The sequence below is a fragment of the Accipiter gentilis genome, chromosome 10 (assembly GCF_929443795.1).
Source record: "Accipiter gentilis chromosome 10, bAccGen1.1, whole genome shotgun sequence".
NCBI classification, from domain to species: Eukaryota; Metazoa; Chordata; class Aves; order Accipitriformes; family Accipitridae; genus Astur; species Astur gentilis.
In genome coordinates this window covers 37,164,550-37,176,931 of record NC_064889.1, presented here as the reverse complement: position 1 = coordinate 37,176,931, position 12,382 = coordinate 37,164,550, and the positions used below count along the sequence as shown (strand labels likewise).

The 12,382-nt window shown below is 36.7% G+C and overlaps 1 protein-coding gene across 5 annotated transcripts in view; it reads right to left on the bottom strand.

Moving 5' to 3' along the window:
* HELZ (helicase with zinc finger) overlaps window positions 1-12,382 on the bottom strand; it is a 91,716-nt gene that overhangs the window by 15,197 nt on the left and 64,137 nt on the right. For all 5 annotated transcript variants that reach the window (XM_049811601.1, XM_049811605.1, XM_049811606.1 and 2 more), the window contains 5 exons: window positions 11,011-11,194; window positions 9,821-10,049; window positions 5,412-5,616; window positions 1,297-1,348; window positions 280-473 (listed from right to left, as the gene is read on the bottom strand). In XM_049811601.1, coding sequence (XP_049667558.1) covers window positions 280-473; window positions 1,297-1,348; window positions 5,412-5,616; window positions 9,821-10,049; window positions 11,011-11,194 — 864 coding nt within the window. The remainder of the gene's footprint in view (window positions 1-279; window positions 474-1,296; window positions 1,349-5,411; window positions 5,617-9,820; window positions 10,050-11,010; window positions 11,195-12,382) is intronic.

Here is a 12,382-nt window from a genome sequence, read left to right as displayed (position 1 = left end):
CTGGTATGCCTAAACCTAGAGCTGAGAAGAAAATACACCAAATTACGCAAACATGAAATTGCTTTTAGGCTGCCTGGAGTTATTTGTGGGAGCAATGCTTTTAAGTCCTCATTTTCTGGTGATGCTCTGCACGGCCACTCCTAAAGCCAGCTAAGCCCACATATTTGAAGTAAAGTGCCGAAAAAGCTTGCAAAATATTCACTAACTGATTTTCCCATTCATTCTTGTACACACAATAATTGGGGGCGGGGGAAGGGGGAACAGAAAATGAATTCTTACAGGCAAAGGCACAGACATGACCATATTTCCTCCATAGACAGCAGGTACATATAGAATACTTGTCCCAGTGTGTGGATCTATCCTTTGAACAGGACTTGGAGATTTCCCCAGATTGGGGTGAGGTCCCAGAGGAGGAGGGGGAGGAGTATATGCTCGGATAGGATTTCCGATTAGAACAGAAGGATTGGGCTGAACTGAAAAGAAAAAAAAAAAATACATACAAAAAAAGAAGATACATCCACAAAAAGAATATGAGGAAGACTATTTCTTTCTTTTTTCATCCTAATAGCGTCTATCTTTATAAAGCATGTGTGCAACTCTCTAATACCATAGGTCTGATACACCAAGAGAAAGCATTAATCAAATTCCTGTATCCCATTTCAAAAATCTGAAGAGGCAGAAAATACGAGTTGAGATACAGAAGAACAGGTAGCTTGTAACTGCATTAATGAAAGAATGTCCCAAACCAATTAAATATGCTGACAGTCAGAGTAGCTGTTAAACACTGCATCAAAAACTAGAATCATCCTCCTTTCTTTAGCAGGGAAGACAAGCTTTAAATTAATGCTTTTCAAATTAATAACAAAATTAAGCTATTGCATGCTACCTTGCAAAAGTATAATCAGTAATATCTGGATATATGACAGCACAATTTAAGTTCAAAGTACATCATAAAGCACGGGATGCAACATAATATCCTAACTCTCTTAGTGCAAATACACTGGTACAGTATTTTACATTATGACTTTCAAACACAGTCACTTTTAAGAGGCCAACAACTATGCTGCGTTAAGGCTCTAAAGTCAGTGCACAACACCTAAAAAGGGATAGTCTCGGAAATACCTTATGTCCACTTAACAGTCTACAATCCGTTTCCCAAATGCACACAAGTAGTAAATGGCTTTCAAATAGAGGAGAAATCAGATACTCAATTTATGTCAAATGACTATCAACTTCACTGAAGTCAAATCAGCGTGAGCTCAGAGGAATTCCTTCAGCAACAGCAGAGATACTTACCAATTCCATCAGGTGGGAAATGGTCATTCTGGCTGTGATGATGGACCTTGCCCTTTAAAGGGAAAAACAGTAATAGTAATGCTTTGCATTCTTACATAAACCAAAGCTTTTTATTTCGAGTGAACATTGTAATTAAATACAAAATAGAGCTGGAAAGAAGTTAGCCCAACATTTTGTTCTTACACATTCAACTGTCCAGTTCAACCACCTGACTATGAATTCATGAAGTTGGACATTAAACACCACTAATTCAATTAGCCAATGGGTCATTACCAGTCCCTCTGGGGATACTCTCTCCCAAGGCCTGTTTTCAGATGCAAGGAGAGTTAACAGCAAGCTACTTTTTTCTCACCATTTTATTTCCCACTGTCTCACTTCTTTTAGAAGCAGCACCCAGTACTAACGTAACCCTCAGTATTCGTCTTCCGTGGCAGCTCTTAGTGAAAGCATGATCCATTTTCTTCTCCAGGTTTCAGCTCAAGAACCCTGGAGACAAAGTAGCTGCCACCAGTTTTACTCAGCTGCTCACCCAGACTCATTAGACATTGCCTCCCTACCCCATCTCATGTATCTGCTTCTGGACTTTGACCCCTTAGTGACGGCTCCTCCAGAACTACAACACAGTAGAGTCAAGAACAAGAGTACTCTGGGGAAACTCTTTTTCCTTGGTGAATTGTACATTAGAAAAGAGGTTAACAGTACTGAGTTATCCCTCCTACATGCTCATGAGTTTACAGCATCAACCAATTAATTATTATTCATAAACTGCGAGCACATATTCAAATGCTGGTATGCTCTTAAATCTTTTGCAGGATAGGCATACCTTACTTAATCTGGCGGTAAGTACATTCACAAATTTAAAATAAATCTAAAAACCTTTTGATGCTGCAAAACTTTTCTTGCCCAGGAGATAAGTCTAGGCAGTTTTCCAGCAGCCTGAGCAAATTAGTCAGGGTACAAAGACAGGTTGTTTGACAATGCTGACCCATGCATAAACCACGTTGAAGAACTGGTCTCTGAATTTTCCTCTCATTTTAAAAATGAATTATTGAAAAATGAAATAATAATTGCTTTTCATTGCAGTACTTAAAAGAAATCTGAAGAAACCTGTTTATTCACTGAAGAGATCAAGATTCAATCTAAAAATGTAGAGTAGCTACACGCCTTAATCACTCATGGTTAGTACAAGGCATTTCTGTATCTGTTATGCTGTCAGTTAGCATCAAGCTGTATGTGCAGAAGTCTAACAAATCTCTGTTTTACCTAACATACTTGTATTTTATAGGTGCTATACTTTTTGAACTGAAATAGCAAATAATTACATAAATTCCTAAGAAGAGCTGTCCCGTTGAACAGGAGCTTCAGCACAAACAGTATTAGATTGGTAAATATAACTCACCTGGGGCCATTTGTAACTTGGGGAAGAGAGGTGCTGGCTTTGTCTTTTTCTTTTAATAGTTTTGATGGCTTAATGACTTTATAATAGTCTATCATTAACTTAACCATTATCATTTTTCAAAGATATCCACATCAAGGTTCATTTCCCTACCCATCTACAAAATACCTACCCATCTACACTTTAACTGATGGCAATTGAGGGCGCTGGAGCACAGATACACTGTGTCCTCTAAAAACTTGCTCCACCTTCAGACTATAAAAATCCACATTACATAAAGGCACTTAGAGGAAACTCAGACCAAGATTTGGGTGACTTCAGGCAGTTAACAGCCTTGTCACTCCTAGGATCCCCCTTTAGTTAACGGAGAGAAGGGAGTAGTCTCCAGAGACATATTCAGACCTGTGGCCCTCACTGACTGTATAAAATGTCTAGCACAACGATGCACCTCGATTAAGTGCCTGAATCCAGGCCGAAAAGCCGCAGCACAGGCAGCGAGCAGGAGGTAGGCAGTGTAAAAACTCAAAGCCTAATTTACTGTACGCTAACTACCCTGCGGGAAGGTCCAAGTTCTGAAAACTTTCCATTTCCACATCATCACCTTTAATAAAGGCTGTGCGCGTTCAACTCCGCTGCTCCTTCCGCGCTTCCACCATCCCCAGCCAAGCCACACAAAGGCAGGTGAAGGCAGATGCCCTCAGACAGGGCTGCCATGAAGCACAGCAGCCCACAGCCAGCCAGTTCCGTATTAGCTGTTTGCTTCTCAGAGAGACAGGACTGAAACTTTTTTTCTTCTTTGAAAAGTAAACAGCAAACAGGTTTTTAACGTCCTTACATAAATCCAAGGCAATTTTGCTGAGCAAGAAAGTGCCATTTTTAGAAAATCACTTTTCACCACATGTGAAAAACAAGCCCTGAATTGCATGGATCTCCACAAACTCACCACAAAACCCCGTATCAGAGGCTGTTCTCATTTTTCCACGACAAAATACACCAGCACTAGGTTTTTAATCTTTCATCTTTTTATGTTAAATATTGTACTCAGGAGTCTAAAATAAGCAAAACTAACCATCTGCTTTTAAAACTTGAGCAAAAGGAAATGTATCACTTATCACAGCCATTTTCTGTGTGTGTTTGAGAGTATTACCTGCTCGCTTTACTTCTGTTACTGCATATGCTAGCTGTCAATTGTATTCAGAGAGAAGAGATTTTATTATAATTATGATATAGGTGGTTAAAACACTTAAGATCTTAAGCTGAAAATACAGTGCTGGCAGTTTGAAAGTGTCTCTTCTGATTTCTACAGCATGAGTGCTCAGTTTACTAACAAACTGGAAGAAAAATAAACAGACTATTCACAAGAATCTCACCCCCCCCACAAATCCCCCTTCCTTTTTTTTTTAAAATGTACTATACCTGCATTTTCAAATACTTTTATTTCATTTTAGGAAACAAAAAATATTAATAGTGATGTTCTACTATTAAAGAAAACACATTCAAGGCTGAAGCACTCATGAAAAATAGAGTGCAGCAATGACTTTAAAGACAATAATTTCTTAATTTATGGGTTTCTGTAAGCCTAGTGTTTTGACACATGACTAGATGCTTTAGAAATCTGGTGTTTGTTTCAGAAAGTAATGCATCTTGAGGAAGAAACCAAATGTTCTCACTTACAAACTCTTTTTGGGAAGGACTGCCAAAGGGAAGGCTTTCCTTTTTGTAAAGTTAAATGAAATTTTTATGACAGGTTTTTTAAGTGATACACCCTGCAATAAAAATGCAAAGCTACGGAAAATACATACGTTTCTTCCTTCTTGTACAACAGAATTCATCACAAAGCTGACAACCTGCATTTTAGTTGCATCTCTAAACACAATTTAATTAAATTATAACTCAAATGATTTTGAAATAAACTACAGAGAACTATTAAAACAGAATTAGTTACTAATATTTCACCCCCCAAAAAAGCTCCAAAATTTAGTGTTAGTCTTTATCATCCTAAGGAAGCTATGTATTTTCATCACTTCTTTACCTGCTTTTATAAAAACAGCTGACAAAATTACCACTGAGTGGTAATTTCATCTCTCTGCCCTTTCGAGGCTAATGAAATCTGGTCTTCTGAAGGACATTTTCAGTGATCTAATCTAGGCAATATACTGTTCTACAACATATTTTTAATTAAATCAAACAATTATCTTACATAAGTCCCTGAATTTTAAATGTGATTTTTAGATCAAACCAAATCACTTTTGGCTATTATTTTGTTGTTTCCTTATACTCCTTGCCACTGTCTATATCAGCCTGTTGTTTCTCAGGGTACAGCCAGAGCACAAGCTGCTTGGGATAGGGATTGCCTCTTGTTCAGATGGTTTAATCTGGCTTATCTAAATACTGAGACCAAGATCCATGGTTGAAGTTCATCTAGCATCATTGCAACACAGTCAATGAACATGCCAGAGTGACCTAAGGAATACTTCGCAAGGAAACAAGGCTTGGACAACCCCAAGCTTTACTGCTAAATACTGTATTATAATACAAGTCTAGAGCTTTCACTTGAAAACGCTGAGGATCCTTCTGAAATTTGCATTCATATCTGATTGCATTGATGCAATTTTAAAACAAACAGCTTGTGCCATAAACCTTTTATATCATTTCTCAAAAGGCATTTCTACATTCACTTCCACTTTCTGGCAAAAATTCATCATCAGTAAAACATTACCTTTGGTGGTGACTGCTGTTGTTTGGTGGTATTCGCTGAATGTTGATGCCGAAGAGCTCGGGGGATAAATTCAGGAGCCAATGGGTTCAACACATAAGTTTTCTTTAACTCCAAAGCTTCCAACTGAGCTTTGATCTGTTCAAATGTGATACCGTGGAGACTTTCATTCTCATGACACAGGGCAATAAACCTTTCCCAAAATTTCCTACGGAAACAATTTTTAGAAACAATGAAAAGGAGTAAGACTCGATGGCTGTTGTTAAAATTAAAACAGATTTAATATAACTCTGTGGCATTTTTATTTTTTGTGTATGCTCATTTTACACACCAAGCCATCCACCCTGCAACCTGATCCACGCATCTGAACCCCACAGCATAATGCAAAGCTCCCCAGTCATTTAAAATGGCCGTATGGGTCTGTCCATGTATATCAGATCACAGCACTGGGTGTATATCACATATAGTATTAATATCATGGACAGGTCTAATTTGGAACTTTTTCCTAGAAAAACAAACATAGTGAACACAATGCTTAAAATTCTGGAAAGCATGTGATTTATGGCATTTATTAAAGCTCAAAGTGTCACAGGGATTATATAGATTCTCAGTCCCAGAAGATGCCAAACAGATTCTATGAATTTAGGCAGATCATTCAATTCCAGTGTCACAAATACCAAAGTTGAGATATATCCTCCAAACTACTGTTGTGAAACACTTTAGAGTCACATGAAGATTAACATGTCAGGAGTATGTAGAGGGCCTTTGAGAGCCTCTGGTGGAAGACAACACTATAAATTTTATTGAGTGTTAGGTACTTCTGTAACATATTGAAGAAATTTCAAGCCAGAAAGACAATTGTCAGATGACACATGACTTTCTCTATGAAAATTCAGTATCCAACTTTTTGGAGGGTGGAGAGGTTATTTAAGCCATGTAATAAACATTCTTACCTGTCTTCTGCCTTCTCAAGACATGTCTTTCTATTGCTTATAAAAAAAAAGCCTTTACATTTTTAATATCCACAGCGGGATCTATACAAAAATTTTACACTTATAATGATTATAGTTTTAACCTCAAAAAACCCCTCACTTTTTGGGCGAAGTTACTCAAGCTTAAAAGATATTTAAATAATGTCTGAAGGTGTCACTTTAAAAAGAAAAATCTGATTGAGCTATTCTCTTTCAAAAAAAAAAAATCAAAAGTAATGGAAGTTATTGAAAAAGAGTATTAAAAAGACAATGATCTTAAAGGTGTGCTTGACTATAACTCATTCTAGTTCACCCTTCAGTAATAAGGTCTGGCCTATAAGCAAGCATTGTTATTTCCCCAAAAGCTGTAAAAGGAGAGATTGCTGCACACTCATTTTAACAGCAGTGTCACCTTTTGCTGAGTAGCTGGCTTTGTGGAAAAGAATAAATGTCTTTCTTGCAAGAATACCGTAATGTTACCGATGTATTTAAGAATTCAAAATAGTTTTCCCTAAAAGCCCATATTTATAGAGGCAAGAAATGCTCTTTTAAAATTCAGGATGCAAGATGGCCCTTTTCCTGCATTTTGCTGTAAGCCAAATATATCTTGCAAGGTTTTAAGTGAGGATTAAAAAACCAAAACGAAATACTTCACTGGGATGCTTTAATGATGGAACTCCCTCTGATTAATCAATTCAGTCACCAAACCTACTGCCAAGTACCATAAATCCACTGAGACCCATCCACTTTTGCTTAAAATGCCCCAAGGAGTGTCTCTACACATGGAACACTTGTACTGGGGTGTAAGAACAGAGAATAAAATACTGCTGTCTCTGTCTCTTACAGTGTGCTGTGGAGTTTAAAGGGAGTGTCTGCCAAAACAGCCCTGTCTAGTCCGGTTGTAACACACAGAAATGTAATGATTACCCTGGGCATACTTCACAAAGCTCTCTACAACTATCATTACAGAGTCTTGACTCATTTTGACAGGTATTAGAATATTTATAAAATTCAAGTACTCTCTAAACTTTTTTGAGGTCTGTTTTTTCCTAACGAAATGTCACTTCTTTCAGACTTCTATACTCCTGTTGTACTAAAAAAGAACCATCTTTCTAGCAGCATGCCTGAGCCCCTCCAGCACTATTTTCAAAGAATGAATGTTCAATTATTCAGTGAAACAAGACAATGGTGTATTAAAGGGAAAGCTTGAGATAAATCTTAATAAAGCTCCAGTGCTCCTTGTTTCTTAATTATCTTTTTGTTTTATAAGTTTGAACAGCTATGCATATATAAACAGCTGCTAGTCTTCAAAAGGCAAACTCGATCCCTAACTGCCAAGACTGTAACTTATGTACCATGCTGATAGCCTATACTTTTATTTTAGTAAGGCTTTGCATGCCCTATTTCAGATATTTTGAAGGAGCTATACTTGGAGAAACTGCTGAGCCCCCACATTTGAAAACTGGGTCCCCTATAGGTATCTAATTTAAAACCTCAGCACGCAAGCTTAATGTGAAAATTCAAGATATTATCTTCTTCACCGGGATTTAGAGAGAATATGACACATGGTCATTCTGCAACAAAAGCTGTATTTATAGACACATGGTTAAAGAACCAGCAATGGTCCTAGGTGCTAACTAGCCTAACTAGGGATTAACTAACTCTCTGACTTAGGTAGCACTGCCCATCCTGAACCCCAACGTAGGGAAGAGAAACAAAATCTATCAACTAAGTGTAACTTCTGAACAAGCAGTTAAGAGGAATCTCAGTCAGCACAGCATGGCAACCTCTACAGCGAAGTCATATATCTCTGCAGCCCAAGCTGATGAACTAGAGACTGCACCAGCAGACTGTAACAGACACTCATCATTTGTGGATGGAGTGCTTGGGAGGCACAGAGCTCTTTCTCATCAGTTAGTTACATAAACAAGGTCATGTCTAAAAAAACCAAGCAGGTAATGGGAGAAGTAAAATAAAACCACAACCGTTATTTCTCTTTTAGTAAGATATTATTAGCAGTTTAAAGCAGATCACTGTATTAACGTACGGATACTACTGACGTGTCCCCAGCAGATAAGTGGTTAAATTCAGGTTATATTTCATAAATGCAGTAAACAAAGGTTTGGCTTCCATTTGGGTTGTTCAATTCTAATCTGTTAAAATCACATCCATTTTCAATACAGTAGAAGAATACTTCTCAGGAAAGTAGAATACAACATAGATATAACAACTGACTAATACATATTTTTAGCTTTATTTTAATAATGTAGTCGGTGCAGTGTTTCCTCTCTTCGAGAAATAAGCCTCAGGGTTTATCTCTTATCTCAACATTTCAGCTTTTCCATCGAAAAAGAACCTTTGAAGAACAAGAACTTGGTATCCTTAACATCAGTGTTTACATCTCTCGGCATTTTTCACATTTCTTCATTTAGGTCTATAAAAAGTAAATTCACTCAAATCTTAGCAAGATTTTTCCTAGTGTCATGAAGACATACAAAAACATAAATAATCATTTTCAAGTCTTCTACCTTCATATGACTGCCATAATATTCAACTTTAAAATACTACATTACATCACAATTTTTAACTCCAAATTATATATTACTTTTACTTATACATCAAATTGTAACAGGTATATAAAAAAAACAACTAGAAAATAAAATGAAGCATCTTAATTGTTACTGTCAAGTAAAAATTAGAGTAACTATAAATACATTAAAGGAAAGTTTATCAAAGACCCGATGGTAGATACCTCATGCTTCTTCTCTGTAGGCTGTTTTACATGGTGACACCATGACTTTGGATAAGAGGGTAAAACCAGAACAAAACAAAACAAGAAAAACAAACAAAAACCCCACCAAAACATAACAAACAAACAAAAAAAAAAACAACAAAAAAAGCCAGACTTGTCCACCTGTAAAGGATATTAGAATGCTCTGCCTCTCATCTGTAGTGGTTTTCTTTGCTATCATGGGGGGGGGGCGGGGGGAGAAGTCGCCACTCTTCCCTGTCAGCAAGACTTATTAATCGGGGAACAGAGCAGCCCTTGCACAACTGCATGCTTCCAGCTCCAGAGAAGACTTGGTAGTTGGCATCGCAGGTATCGCTGCGGCACAGACCGCGACTGCTCAGTCTACGGAGGGCTACAACTGCCTGCTCTGCCCGAGGGGTGAGCTTCAGCAGCACACTTTGGACAAGCCTGCAGGTTCAAGCCTCTGCAAGAGTTGGGAACACAACTGATGCTTTACCATCTTGCTGGTATTTCCATGGATATAACCGTGAAGAACTTCAATTTCATTATACAGTTATTTTAAGGGTTTTACTATATTGTGTCTTACTTGGCACCTAAAAGAACATCCATCATTTTACTAAATCCATTAGTTATAGATAAACACGTTTTCTAGTATCCTTAGCCCTGATGAAGGAACAAATATGAAGTACCTGCATCTTCCAATGGAACATAAAGCAATAGGATCGCCCACCACAGCTACCAGGGATTGTGCTCTTGTAATGGCAGTGTTGAGAAGTTTGTAATTAGACAGAAAACCGTAATCCAAGTCTTCTGTTGAATCCTCCAGTAACTGCTCTTTCCTTTTTATTGGTGTTTGCTTATGTTTGCACGTATGCCGTGTTCGTACTGTGCTGAGAAACAAAACTCTAAACTGTTTTCCTAAAATGAAACAAAAAACAAATATCTGAGATAATTGTAGCTATTTCTGCTCATTAACACAATCAGACCGCTGCACTTGCCAGCCAGATTTCACACCTCGATATTCTGAAGAACTGATAGCCACCTTTAACATGAAGAGCTTTATGCAAGAATAATAAGATTTAAAAATTTTAAAAGATGCACTATAAATAGCATATTCTATTACAAGAATATTTCCTCTTTAAAAAACTTATTTTTCATCTTGATATTAATCACTCCAGAACTTTCTGAAATGCTTATTACCTTTACAACGTTGCCAATCAGCTAATAACAAATCTTAGACTTATTTATTCTACCTTAAAAAAAAAGTTCTGGACATTCTTGTTTCATAATTTAAAATTTCTCAAATATACGAATATCTACCATGAAAAAACAGAACACACCACTCACTGTCACTCAGTTACTTTATTATCTTCCTTTGTTTGTTACTGACTAAAAGTGCAGCCTAGCAACAGGCTACACCTACACAAAGTTCTTGTTATCAGTGTGATTCCAGGAACAAATACCTAAATTTGTGGACCCCTTTTACAGTCTATTCCACAAATACAAAAATCAGTAAACATTTTGAGACTAAAGCCTTGTTACATTTTTAGTTAGAACTCTGTTTTTCCCCTTATGATAAAAATCCATCAGTTTTCACATTTTTCTCAATCAATCTATTTTTTAAGTAACCTTGAACTTAATTTTGAAAAAAAGATAAGTCTCACATCCATGAGTTTATTGCTTTTGTATTCAATGTTGGAATAACATCTCATCAGCATATTTGCCAGTTTCATTTTGATACATTGGTTTTTATGGGCTGTATCACAGTTCTCCTTTTGTTCTGATCGTTTTAAGATTATTTTTGTAAGTCTTACTTAACTTCACCAGTCACATTTTTCTCTTCCTTAGCATATCTTTGAGACGTATCACTATTACTTACCCTGAACATTTAGCACTCTTTCTACGCTGACATCAGACAGTCTTTTTTTCCGAAGTTCAGCCCGAATTCTGAACACTTGATCAGCATAAGGTGTTACAACACCTATACTGCCATCATCCAATTTGCCCCAGGCAACAGGCCATTTTCTTCTTAATTCTTCAACACGTTCTACTACTTCAAACACCTTAAAAGAAAGTCAGAATTCTTAAAAGCATGTTCCACTGAAGATCATTCTTTTGATATGGAAAGAAAATTTGAATTTTAAAACTCACAGTATTACGTAGCCTTACTGAACAAGCAGTAATACTACTGCATTCTATGGTGCTACTCTAAAATATCATGTATTAAAACAATATATTTACTATACAGTACCTTTTTTTAATCTTGAAATAAAAGTTTGCCCACAATAATGTCACCTTTAAAGTACAAGCTGGGAAATTATACTAATAGCTTTGATTTTCATGCTTACGTTCTTATGAAAATGTCAAGTGCAGTGGGACCTTTCTTATCATACTTTATCTAATTTCCATAAGTAAATACACTGCCTAAACATGGATTATTTCCTTTTTTATTCTGGATTTTATATATGTCATATTACAGTTTGATAACTCTAGAAAGAGAATATATATATCAGAGGACAATCACTTCCCATTCCAAAGACTACCATCAGGAGTTTCAGATTATTCATCAACTGCTAGTTCATCTGTATGAAATACTATTAAGTGTGCTACCTGAGAAGACTAATGAGTAATAAAAACTGAAAACCTCCTCCTGTGAGGAGACAGGCTCAAGGTAACCTTCTGCCAAAAAGCACGAGGCATAGCAGCTTCTGTTTCAACACACTGAATAGAGATACTGCACTATAGAAGGTATTTCTGAATAACTTTATGGAAGGTTTGTGGCTTTTTTTTTTTTTTTTTTTTTAAACATTTACATTCAATATGTCATTCAAGAAATGTCAATATGTTATTCAATAAATATTTATCCAGCTATTGAAGGCATGATAGTTGATGAATGCAGTTTTCCTATGGCATCACAAATGCAAGCTCAGCCTGTTAATGGAAGCTAGGCAGATAGTCTTTCCTACAAAAACCTCAGATATTCTTAATTTTCTTCCCTTCCCTGTTCATCCAGTTATCTTTTGCTGTGGGAAGGGGTGGTAAAAATAAATTCAATGGTCTTAGCTTTTATATTATCTCTTCTTCAAATTGGTAAGTGGGAATTCTAGGGACTTTTATGGACATTTCAGGAACACAAAAAGTGATATAAATCACAATGGGTATGTACAGTAGTATAAAGCATAGCAGTTCCCAGTTGCTAAAAATGTTGCTTCATGTTGACTTCTTACGATCTAAGATCTGATTAAATGACA